This window comes from Centruroides sculpturatus, unplaced genomic scaffold, assembly GCF_000671375.1.
Source record: "Centruroides sculpturatus isolate CEXI.00-Female unplaced genomic scaffold, Cexi_2.0 scaffold23, whole genome shotgun sequence".
NCBI lineage: Eukaryota > Metazoa > Arthropoda > Arachnida > Scorpiones > Buthidae > Centruroides > Centruroides sculpturatus.
Window position 1 is genome coordinate 825,950 of NW_019384313.1, and position 13,889 is coordinate 839,838.

Consider the following 13,889-nt stretch of genomic DNA (forward strand, 5'->3'; position numbering starts at 1 on the left):
ATCAATCTCAGAGCAAAATCATAGTTATGCCATTAGAGTCATGTACCAGACAAATATAGATTTTTAATTTTTATAATTTTCTTTTGGTAACACTTCTGAGAAGCTTAAATTTAAGATGATGTAACTTTAGAGGGCAAAATCAGTATAAAATTTATACATTTAAGTATTATACTGTTAGGCTTATATATATTACATTGAATAAAGGTGTAGCATATGAAAGGTAATATAAAAAATAATTATGTAATTTGAAAAACTTGTAGACCTATAAATTTCTACTGTCAGTCCGTCTGTTTGTCTTTCCTTAATCTCGAGAAAGAAGTTAGAAAGATGAAAGACGAAACCAGTTATGAAAACTTTAGGGACAGGAGATCCCTATTAACTCTATAAGAACATCCGATGCAAACCGGAAGTCATGTTATTTTAATTCAAAAATTTTTCCCCGAAAGATGTTAGATAGATGACTGGCGCGAGCTCTATTGTTAAAGAAAAAGTATGACGTACAGGGCCAGTTACTACTAATTTGAGGTGGAGAGCATATATTTTATATTAAATAACTTAAAAATATGATTAAAAATTGCAGCCCGGCATTGTGACGATGTCACAATAAATAATTGCTCGTTCTACTTTATACTCCATTGAAAATGGTTTAATTATGTATACCTATATCTGCATAAGTCATTTAATTATCTATATTTATACATAGGTATAGATAATTAGGAAAATACCTGTTAGGTGATGTTCTAACTTTCGTATATCCCTTTATTAACGTAGTATGTGAACTACAGTTTGATGTATAAAATAGTGTGATGAGAATTGCATGACCTATTTTCGTAATAAATTAATATTTTATAACAAAATTAATTTGATAAAATAATTAGTAATGTTGATAATATCTTTATCACATACGAAACTGTATAGTTGAATTTGTGGCGTTTGCTTGCTTTATATTGAAGCTTAAGATAATGCAGTGGCGATGCGTTAAAGAAGGGTTTATTGTATTAATATATTGTAAAAGTTAATGAAAATTCTAGATTAAATTTAAAAGACGAATTACGTAGAAATAAGCATAGGTTTGTCACAGATATAAATTTTAATTTTAATCAAGGTAAACAGGATAAAATTTTGCAAATATATATATTAGAAACAAAATTATTTATATTTTAATTAATTTTTAAATAAGAGAAAGTATTCTTAATGCTGATAGAATTAATTTATTTTAAAAATGACAATTTTAACTAAAAATTACTTATTTTTTAATTTTCAAACCTTACTTTTTTCTGGAAGAAACTTTCCTGTTATTGTTAAGATGTCAGGAAAACCCGTTTATCGAATGATAAAACTTTTTTTTTTAAAGAATTTTTTAAAAATTTTCTTATATATTTTTTAGGTCAAGCAAGAGGACATTTTAACTTTATTTTAAAAGTTAGAAAAATAAAATTTATAATATTTTGTAATACGCTGATAGATCAGAGACAGATTTTATATACTTATAAAATATTTTTTTGAATTATGAAAGTATATCGCTATATTTTAATTATAGGAAAAATAATGTATTAAAATTGATTTTTTATGCATAATTTCGAGCAGAAAGTTTTAAGTAATAAAAATTTATCAAATGAGGAAATTCTAAAATCGCAAATTTATATGTCACCGACATAGTAGTGAATATGCTGAGCAGAATAATTATATTTTTAATGCTCCAAGCTACTTGTTCAGAATTAGTTATCTTTTTTACTTGTAAAATATTAAAATTTATAGACTTTATACTGAAAGCTTATAAATTTTAACTAAATAAATGAATGGAAATGTTAAAATTCACACTCATATCCAAATATACTTTTATCTAGAATTTAATTTAAATAAGGATCCAAACCTAAATTTTTTTTAGAAAATCCAAAGAAAGTGTAGAGATTGTGTAGTGAACCAGCAATGAAAATTACATATATTCTATATTAATTAATTACTAGCAATTAAATCATATTTAAAGGCATTCCCCTTTTGATGAACTGATAAAATTTCAGGAATGATATTTTTATTTCCTTGTATTTAATTATTAAAATCTATCTATTAAATTAATTGATAATTCTAATGCCAAGTGTTTTTTACTCAATTTAATACATAAAACAGACTACGTAATTATCACGCTTTAATGTATAATGACAACATATATAAATAGAAAACAAGGGAATTACCTATGCAAGCTATTGACGACGAGTCGACATTTTGCATTCAAAACGGTTTGCTTGTCACAACGAAATTAATGATATAGATAATACAAAGTTCAGTCGGGTTACGACTATGGACGCCCTGATAACAGGACGACATCGTATCTGCCCCTCTATTTCAGGTATACGTCACGCCCTCCGGATAGCAATTGTTGGAGAAGAGAAAAGAGGGTTTAAAAAGACCACTCTCCGGGGAAATCAAATAGGATGTCGGCAATAGAATGACGTCATAAACATGACAGACAGGTGGTAGAGTGTTGTACACTTTAGCATCATTACGTATCTCGTGTCTATATCTTTGTTGACAAGTTACCGAGGTAAAATTGACAACTAACGAGCCACTGTATGTTTTTGGCTTGCCGGCTGTCAAAACTTTGAAATGGTCTAAGGTATAAAATCAATCAGGATCCTTCTTATAGGTAGTGTTTTGTCTGTGTTGTTCACGGTCCGATAGATGAAACTTTTTCATTTATTTCTAGACATAGCGAAAATGAATAAGAACGTTATTTTGCTACAAATGAAAGATGCCGATACTCACTCTTCCCCAACGAATATACCTTGAAATAAAGGCGTTAGAGAAAATCTGCCATAACAAAAATGAGGGCATGATTTCTCTCTATATATATATATTACCCACGTATGATTTTTCGTTACGGTAGATAAATGCTTCTTAATGGCTCAATTCCTATATTCCTGTGATTTAGATACGTCTTTCGAAAATTCTGATGGTTTTTATAGATACTGTATATAAGGTGTAGATATTAGTTATAAGCTGTGTTTATTGAGTCTACAAGTCGATTTCATATATCCTATATTGGAAATCTATACTTTGAAAGGTTTACACGAGAAATTTTTTAGGTTTAAAAATATGTTTTTAATATTATCAAATTTTTGAATTTTATTCTTTAAATATACTCTACTATATTTACGGTATTAAATGTTTAATAAAATGTAACATGCATATTAATGTGTTTATTTATTTCATGTAGTAATAGAAGCGAAAAGGAAGATCCTCATTATTCATGTCATCAGTTTAATTATTTATTATATTGCAGATGTCTATCTTGGTGGATAGATGGATCAATACATCTTCTCAAATGTGGATCAATTGTTAAGAAAAGCTTAAACTTTACCCAAACTACACAAAGTCCTTCTTCTCTAATTCATTAATGGAGAAATTTAAATCCATTAAGTGTAATAATGAATGATTAAATATAAACCTTATTGAAATATTTGGAATGTATCCGGAGGGTAGATCTAGAAGAAATGATGTATCATTCACTTCAAATGTATTTGAAGTTAAGACAAAGAAAGGGTTGTTAACTTCATAATTACGAAAGTCTCTTTCATGATATCAATTCAATATAAATAAACTGTTTCTTCCAATTTTCAATACATTTTATTAATAAACCTTTTAAAATTTATTTTATTTATACTTTAATTAATACAAAGCGTAGCTATTACTAGACTTTTTTCGTTATTAAGCCACTATAAAAACATTAAAAACATTTGCACGTAGAGGAGCTCGCGAACTACTGATTGTGAAATGAAGACATTAAATTACATTGAAACAAATATAAATATAATCGTAGTTTTTTTAATTCAGAAATCGAAAAAAAAATTAAAAATCGTCTAATGAAACAAAATACAAAAATTTGCTCTCTGATTCAAATTATAACTCATAATTTCATGCAATTTTTTTTGAAAAAATCACTTTTATAGACTGATTCTCTCAAAAAATATTTATAAAAATAGTAAAATAAATATTTTTATTATTATTCTTTACATTAAAGATTTTCATTTAAAAATATTTTATAAATTAATCGTAAAATATGATCTAAAAACTTTTTATAGTCGACTGCTGTGTATAGAATAAGTATAAATTTATCATTTACTTTTTTATTAGCATATTTTCAAGTCATGTATGCAAGTTTAATACTTTTAAAAAATGTAGAATTAAATAAAAAATATATAAAAATAAGGATTTCATATCTAATTCCATTCTTATTCAGAAAGATGGTCTAAAAACGTTCATCATCAACAACATTTTTTTTCTTTTTTGAATCGTATGTATTCTACGTGATTCATCGTTTGTTTTTAGGCAATTTAAATTAGTTAGACGAATAGATAAATAACTAATAAGACATAGAAATTAATTGCAAGCAAAATAAATATTAATTATATTTCCTTAGTTATTTTTCTACATTAAAAAAAACAACATATACATGAATCATAAAAATTTCCTAACATTTTAATGAATAGTTATTTAATTTTTATTATTATTTTATTTTGTAAAATGACGAAATATTTTAATACGTTTCTTAAATTTTCATATTAATTCCATTATAGCATATGCTGAAACGATATTATTTATTTATTCAACGAATAAAAAAGCCTATATTTATATATAGGTTGGGAAAATTTATTTANTAAAAATATATGCTGAAGGTTTTGTAACCGTAATTTCCCATCTGAGATATAACATTACATACTTAAAGTTGCATCTAAAAATAATCGAATTAGTAAAAGTAATACGAATATTAGATCAGTGGTTTCTTTTTAAAACGTAACTTTTTTTAGTTATATATATATATAATTCGATAGTAAAAAAATGTAGCCAAAAATATTATTTAAAGTAAATTTTTTCATCCAGAGAAGAAGTATTGCAGAAGCAGAGTGCAGATGTCATTAAACATTAAATAAAATATAACCAAAAAGAAAACCATTTCAGTCTTGTCTGAGGTGATTTCGCTACATTTTGTCAATTCTAACGACCGATCGAACTACACTGACGAGAGATATAGCGGAAACCAGACAGTATAAGGGAGGCCTTTAAACTGTGTACTTTACAACACGCTCCTGTTTACGAGTCTACAACGTGTGGCGTGAGTATACACGGTCACCTGACAGTAGAAAGCCGCTCAACACCTGAAATTATCGTAAATAAACTTTACGATTTTGTTGGTCGATCGTTTGGCTAAAGCTTAAAAGTACAGGTACAGTACTGAAGTCATTCGAGTCACTTGTGTTCTGCTCTAACTCGATGGACGTCGATCCATATTCGTCACCATTATATCAAAAAAAAAAAAAAATGTTATGATTAAGATTCTAGATAACACCAAAAAAATTTCTGTATTTATTTTATCTATATAAATATATTTTATTTTATGTAATAATTTTAACGGCGTTAAGTAAAAATATGTATTAATTAACGCCATGTAAAAATCGTAAATATATAATAAAATCGAATTAAACGTTAATTAGGGGAGAAAAAATTAATTAACATACGATTTAATTGATTTAATTAATCACAGTTTAATAGCGTTATTTTTAATGGTATAAGATTTATTTACGTCTTTAATAAAAGAGTTTTATATTATAAAAATTTTAATTTATATAATTAATAGATTATTTGAGGTCTTTTTTAAAGTATGAAACAACTTTTAATGGTGACTGTTCTCTATTTTTCTATCAATAAAATCAATATATCTACTTATGTTAAGGTTAAAAATATAACTTAATGTGATTCTTATATCGTCATTGCTAGTCTTTAAAAGTTTTATAATCGATAATATTCAATGAAACATATATTTAATGATTTTTTTATATAGATTTAGTAAACGCAAGAACACTTTTTTTACATTATTTTCTTCCTATATAATATATTTAAACATATAAAACTTTGTTATAATGTTTTAAAAATATTATAGAAGCGTATTAATTAGCATAAATTACGTAAAATCTTTATTAATTGGCTCTTGTATAATTAAAGTCTTATACAAGTTTACATAAATTATACTTATACTTTAAGACACTTTTATAGTGTTTTGTTTAGTTTTATTTATTATAATTGGCATTAACTGGTTAAAAGATAAGTTCTTGGAACTGATAGCAACGTATTTAGTTACTATAAGCTAGCATAACTTTCATAGATTTCAATATTTAATCCAATTATTGGTTCTAAGAAACCATATCATAGTAAATACCATCGGCATAAGAGTATATCTGATGATGAATAAAGCACCGCAGATAATTATTCGTGCTTCATATTTCAATTATTATAATTTTTTAATTAATTTAAAGTTTATAAAACTTACACCCAATAAAAATCATAAATAAGTATCAAAATAATGAACATTAAAGTAATTAAAACACGATAACCTACGACAAGACTGTAATGTAATTCTGTTACACTAACTGATAAATTTTTTAAACAAAAATTTATCAAAAATAAAATAGATTTTTATTAAAATATATGATTCTAATCAACTATCAATCTTCAAACTTATTAAATTACACTGAAAATCATTGTGGTTGCATTATAATTCGTGTAATTCGTATGATCAATTCTTGCATAAAGCGTAATTGCATATGATTTATTCGGTTGTCTCATTGTAAGGTTCAACAACTTTTGGCTCGATAATTCGTCTAAAATAAAATTTTATGGGCATTTTCTGAATTTAATGAATTATTCAAAACATTTCTTACTCGGGAATTAAAGTCGATTCTTCCATTAGAAATTCTGCTTAAAAATCGTAAAAATATTTGCTCTAAGCGCGTTATTTACGGAATGTTTAAAATTATTCACCATCGAATAACAGTGAATAATTAATTAAAAACAAATACAAAAAATATTTTTTAAAACGTGTGCAAATAAGACATTTACGCGTTTTAATTTCATTAAAAAAATGATAGCATATTACGCTGCAAGATCGTTATTTTGAATGGAATAAAAGGGTAAAAATTCTTCATAAATGATAGTACTTTGTGTATTGTAATGTATAAAAGATTATATTTTTGTAAAATTATAAACAAACCGTTTCTCCTTTCAGATAAAGCGTATAGTAACAGTTTACTACAGTTTGATTTATCCTAATGGTAGCATGTGAGTTCTCTTTTTTTTTTCTTTGACACATCCTTCCCTACCTCTCTGTATTATTAGGATCAACCGTTAGCTGGGTAAGCTGTACAGCGCCGTCTTTCGTACAAACTCCACATCAACCCCGGTAGAACGACCGGTTAGCAGTCAGTCTTCGGTTCGCTATAGAACTCTGCAGGCGCTTTATCCGCATACATCCCTATTTGCTAACTATAGGAACGATCTTTCATCTATCTATAACTGGAAGCCACCAGGTAAGACCTCACTTTAATTACTTTTCTATTAGATTATTAATTTCTTACGGGATTATGAACTGGAGATTGTTGTGTGGATTGCAAAATTACCATTTTTTTCCGTTTTTGTGTATGGTACAATTGGCGCGAAACATCATTTATACAAAATATGATAACTTTGGAACTTAAAGAAGATGTTACTTCGTATATATTTTTCCCAAAAAAAACTAACTTTTAACTTGTATATTTAGAGATGGGTAAAGTTAAACCGCATCAAATTCGACTTTATTCTTTACTAAAATCAACAGAAAAAGTATGAAACATTTTGTTACAAGTTTTTTAAAGAATTAATTAATTAAAATTTTTATATCGTCGAGTAAACGAAACCATTGACATTTAACGTGTGTATAGTCGAATGTGGAGTAGTTTCTTTCGGTTCGCTTATTCAGGTGAGAGATATAAATAAAAATTTTTCTTAGAAGAGAAGATTTCAAGAAATGGGTTTCGAAGAATAGATGTTGTTTTAGTTATACAAATTCCATAGTTGAATGTGGGGAATATAATAGCTCAGTTGTTGGTAAGCACTTAGTGTACATCTAAAATAGATAACGTGTTGTGACATATAATTGAAGACTTAACAGAAAAGAAGGGAATCTCGCTGTCTGTACGCGAGTAGGAAAACTTGAAATGGATTAGCAGAGGGGGGAGAATGAAGTATCCACACCAGAGAGTACAGGTGTCAGTTCCACTCGTATTCTACCAATCTTTTGTGATTTATCGTATCTTTACAGGTACAAAAAAAAATTACATTCACTTGTTTAGTTGGTCCATTTTAGAAAGCGGTAGAACTCTTTATACTTATTTTACAATTAAATATTTCCCAAACGACGCGTTTTAATTTATTTTCTTAGTGTTTTCATAAAGGAAATAACTTCTCTTCGGATCATATTACATACCCATATATAGTAAATAACACGATATTTTTATATCTATCTATACGAAAATGTACGGTTTATTACGTCATCTTATCTATAACATAGACATTTTATTGCTGTTTTCTTCAGTAAGAAGTGTTAATGTTAGTAAAGCAGATATAAGAGGGTGGCTAGACGTGTCGCATAAGAAATAATAAGCAATTTCCTTTTATTTTCTCATATAGGAAGGAACAAACGTTTTCCTATTTTTACTTAGTTTTTTTTCTTTCTACTGATTATTTACACTGAAATGTCTAACCCTCTTTCAATTGTAACTCCAAACTTTGATAAGGGGGTTTCGTGTGTTTCACCATCATTTTTTTAATTCCATTTTTCTGAAAATATTCTTTCTTTTATGGAAAACTTTTAACAGCGAATAGATATAGAATAACAAAGTAGAGGTTAACGACATTGGTAGTTCGTGTTTTTGCGAAAAGCCACACGATAGGGGGGACCGACACGGGCATGCAAAGACATGCATGTAGTGTGGAGAAAGGGAGTGTCGCGTCAATCAAAAAGAGTCTCTTATCTAGCTTTTCATTCCTCTCATTCGTTTATACTTATGCTTAAAAGCTTATTCGTGCTTTTATAGAAAAATAAAATTAAAAGCTATATATAATATTCATGCAGATACGGATAAATTATTTCATTATTATTAATGATTGCATGAATATTAACTATAATAATCGCTCGACTCTTTTGACTTACTTGATCGTAAAAACTAACCAATTTTTGTAACTATAATAAAAAATTTTATGATAAAATAAATCTATTTATATATTATAGTCAGTAAATTTATAAAATATATTTAATAAATATTCTCTAATATAAAAATTATTATATGTTTTTTCACTTCATTCACTCGAATTTTATGCTTCAAGTTTATAATATATTTAATAAAAAGAAATTATTCTATAGATTATTTTTCTATTTTAAAATTTTCCAATTAGAATATATATATATATAATTTTTTTTCTTTTAGTATTTTCTGAATTGCAAATAACTTCATCACTTATTAAAATTGTAGAAAAGTTTTTTAAAGTTTTAGCGTTATATTTATGAATAAAGGATTTATAATAAATGTAAAGTTATAATAAATTTATATTACAAATAAAACCAAATATTCCTTTCTACAGAAATTTAATAACTTGAAGTGCAACTAGGATTTTATTGAATCAAAATAAGGAAAATATTTTAAAGCTATAAAAATAAATATAAATTAATAAAAATGAAAGTTTATTTATTTTTATATTTTCTTTGCTTTCTTTATATTCAGTTTGTTAAAATTTATATATATATATATAAAAGAAATGTCTGCAGATGATTACTTATAAATACGTAATTTATTTATTGTTTAATTTAAATTTAAATAAATGATGTAATTTATATATATATATATATTTTTTTTTAATTTAAATAATTTTCTTCGAAGGAAATGTAAAGAAACATTACTTATAATCTATGAAGACGTTTAATTTTTTTTATTATTATTTGTTTAATTAAAAATTTTAAAATAAACATAAATAATTTATATTTAAAAAAATTAAGTTAAATATATTTTTATACGAACATTTAAAAAATTATTTTAAATTGGAATCATCTGGAATAAAATAATTTATATTTTACTTAATTTAAATATATTAAAATCAATTTTTTAACATTAAATCGTCTTTAAATTATGATAAATTAAAATAATAATACATTTATCAATGATTTCCCCACGTAATCTGAGAATGCTTTCATTCTAATGAAATTTTTCGAGTGATAATTTGATAAAAAAAATAAAATAAAAAAATAGGAGAAAAAACAATTATCAGCTCACACTTAGACTACTGCACAATTATTAAATAAAGCCCAGTAGACTATAATTTAGGGGAAGAAAAAGAAAAAACAATCGAAGAATGCTTTCTATGAATGGGACAAACTGTGATAATTTGATGTATGTACTGTACTTATACACATGTAGTGTTATGCGTAGTGTGCGAATAAATGACGTTAATCTTCGATATCGTGTTGGCTATTTACACCATAGGACGATTCATCAGATTAATGGATCTTTGCTTTCGAAGCAATTAAATGTAATAATTAATAATCAATAAATATAGGAAAGGAATAGTTAACGAAATTCCTTTACAATATCATTATTTATCCTAATCGCTGTATGAAAATGTAATTACCAGACACGATCGTGACTTTAAACCTTCTTATCACGTTCTTGATTACAAAACTTAAATACTGGATTTGTTAAACTTCTCTAGAGATTTAATCATCAATTTACAACGTAAAAAACTTAAATAATAGGCCTATATTCGAAATTACTTTTTAACAGCGTGAATATGAAGAATTCCTAAGATAAAACGTTGGAAGCTTATTGTTAAATAATTCGATTTTCTCAGTTTATGAACGTTGAAAAATTTAAGTTTAAAATTATTAGAAATTTCACTTTTTTATATATTTTTTGCTGTATTTAAGCTATAAATTGTGATTAAATAAGCAATTTTTCTAAGTATTAATAGAAAGATTGCATCTCTTATCGTTTAGTCTGCGTTATTAAATCTTAGTTATCAAAATCGCGAACGTTAATCCATAAAAATTTCAGATATGACAAAATATGTAATATAATCTGAAGTTTAGTCGAAAATTAACGTCACTCTACTTGTTTTAATTTTATATCTACGGTAAACGTTGATAATGTATGGGTTCTATACTTAGAATATTTTACGAGATTCATTATTTTTAAGCTTTAGGTTAAGTTCAGTAAAGCGTAGAAAATTTGAAAAATTATAATTTGTTTAATTGTTTTAATTTAAAATAAGACTTTTATTTATTCGTTAAGAATAAACAAAAATTTATAAATGGAAATATTTACGATATTTTATAATAATCTCATTCCTAATTCAAGTATGCGGGATTAACAAATGTAGATCGCGACCCACTGGTTGAATAATCTTGTTTACTTAAATATTAGTGGTATTTTTATGTTATATTCAAAGAAAAATACATTATTTATAAGCAGTTCTCCAGTAATCTTGCCATCTTTCATTACGTTTAAACGGTGATCGTCCAGTAAAAAAAAGTTTGAGAAATAATAAATTAATATAACATTTACTTAAAAATTAAGTAAAATATTAGCATTTACTATAAATATTTGTGAAATTTAATTTTGTTACCTTGAATCGATTTAGTTTAATGTAAAGTCTTTGTTAATAGGCTGAGCTTGTATAATTTGTTAAAAAAATGAAAATAAAATTAGGAAAAAACTTACTTTAAAGTGCAGATTGTTTATCTTAAAGTGTATTTTTAAAGAATTTCATCACCTTTTCCCCTGATTTATTTAATAAATTTAGTAAATATAAACATTAAATGCTATAAATTCTACAATTTAAAGCATTTAGGAATGTTATATCGTAAAATATTTATGAATTATATTATTGAAGTAACGTCTTAGAATCGAAACAGATTAAGATTTTACTTTAAAATCTAATTTACAACGTTTGAATATGTATTAAATCATTTGTATACGAATGAAAGTTTAATTTAATAGATATTACTATCTTCTCACGAATCTAAGTTATTTCTTAGAAATTCCGTGTAATTTGATAGGCAAGTGCATAACGAACTTGTAACATAGTTGATAAAAATTTGTTTTTTCATTTAGTTATTTAGAAAAGTTTCTACAAAATTACATACGAATCAAGAAAAACCACAGACTTATCGCACGTTGTTCTATCATACATATTATCTTTGCATGGAAGTGGAATCAACAGTTACTGGGGTGTAATCAGTACGTTACACTATCGATTGCTCGCTTGAGGTGATTACGTGGGCCCTTTTACCCACATTGGCGCCGATGGCCTGCCTCCTGCCACGTGATTCGATTTGATCCTTCCATTTCTTGTTGGTTCTAGTGATTCGATTCGGCATCGAATAATGCAACCAAGAAAACAGGAAAAATTATTCAAACTATAACAAAAGTTTCAAAGAAAATCCAGTTAAAAAAAGAAATTACTAACTCCATTCGCCATTTTTCTTTTAGATTTAAATAATTAACTTTTCTACTAAAGACAATGATGAAATAATGAAAGATAAAAAAAAGAAAAGAGAGAGACTGAGACTGAGACTTTTTGTGCTTTCTTATAAGTGAATTTAATTATAAGTACACAAATGTTGTAAATAAAAGTCTTTCAAAATTCGGTTTTTCTTAATTTTCATTAAGTGTTAACAAAAGAAGTGCTTTGTATTTTTAAAACAATGGTTTAATTTATAGCCATATTCTTTTATGTATGTTTACTAATACACTATCCGGTATGGCTTGTGTATATTTTTAATTGTATCTCAGACGTTTTAATCGCTGTTTATTAATTATAAAAAAAAATAATAATATCCAAAAACATCTTCACACTTTGAAAATAATTTATTTTATAAGTTTACTTCTGAAAAGCTGCAATTTTTTTTTTTTGAAGTTTTATACACATTAAAAGAGTAGTAATTGTTATTAACTGTGGTTTAAACGTTGTTATTTTAACCCAAAGGCGCTTTAGCTTCTAAGAAAAATTTTGTATATGATCTTCAAACTTATTACTTTACAGGAAAAAAAAGGGGGAAGAAATTATAGTCACTTTCAAAAAGTCCATTATGGACAGTGGAAGGGGGGTGAAAAAAAGATTCCACATACTTGTGAGAACGATTTAATCGATCCATTTAGTTTGGACAACATAAAACTAACGAGCTACACCAGAGTAAAGCGAAGAAATTGTAAATAATGTTATCTTTTGAGTTAGACATTTTTAGTAGACCAACTAAACACTTTATATTGTAGCAGAAAACTTAAAAGATATTCTAACAATATAAAATAGTTGAAGTGATAAGAGGGAGAGAGCCTAAAAAAGGGGCAATAACAAACCGGATGCAGTCAAAGATATATATTCTACATTGCATAATATGATAGTTCCTATACTGTTAAGAGAAGGAAAACAATTTTTTCTTATTATTTATTAATATAATCCTTAGATTAAATGATGCGTTACTGACTTTTTTCAAGTCATAACTTCTCGATAAGTTGGTTAAAAAAATATATATATANAAGCTACTAATTGCTCTAAGGCCCAATTGTTTCCTAGACTGGCTACAGGAAAAAAATCAGATGTTTCACCAACACTAATTTGGCATGAAAGCTATATTCCAAAGATAGAGATGTTGTTCCCTCTGTCACAACCCTAGATTGTTTGCTTTTGCAAAACCCCACAAGTCAGGAAAGAAATTAAGACCAGTGGTCAATAAGAACTGCTCTCCCTCAATTCCTGTTAAAGTCCTCCTCCACAAATATCTCTCACAATGTTCACCATTCAATTTGGTATGTATTAATAATCACATATGAGATACGTACTTCTATGTCCAATATTCACCCACTATTTAATTAATTAATTTAATTATTCAATTGATAAGACAGCAGAAATGGTTCAATTTAATATTACATTAATTCAAATAAAATAATTTAAAATATATACTAATGCAATATTTTTTAAAATTTTGAATAATCCACATGAAAAATAATGATATTAGACAAAATAATTTTGAT

The 13,889-nt window shown here is 26.1% G+C and overlaps 2 protein-coding genes across 5 annotated transcripts in view; both read left to right on the forward strand.

The window, feature by feature from the left end:
* The first annotated feature begins 2,298 nt into the window (after positions 1-2,298).
* The window catches only part of LOC111622587 (vigilin-like), a 44,702-nt gene continuing 33,111 nt past the window's right edge, over positions 2,299-13,889 (forward strand). Inside the window, exon 1 of the mRNA XM_023365002.1 lies at positions 2,299-2,438. Within this exon, the coding sequence (XP_023220770.1) occupies positions 2,299-2,438 (140 nt within the window). The remainder of the gene's footprint in view (positions 2,439-13,889) is intronic.
* LOC111622523 (teneurin-m-like) overlaps positions 7,229-13,889 on the forward strand; it is a 320,210-nt gene continuing 313,549 nt past the window's right edge. For all 4 annotated transcript variants that reach the window (XM_023364928.1, XM_023364935.1, XM_023364961.1 and 1 more), the window contains exon 1: positions 7,229-7,358. The gene's annotated coding sequence lies outside the window, so the exon portion shown is untranslated. The remainder of the gene's footprint in view (positions 7,359-13,889) is intronic.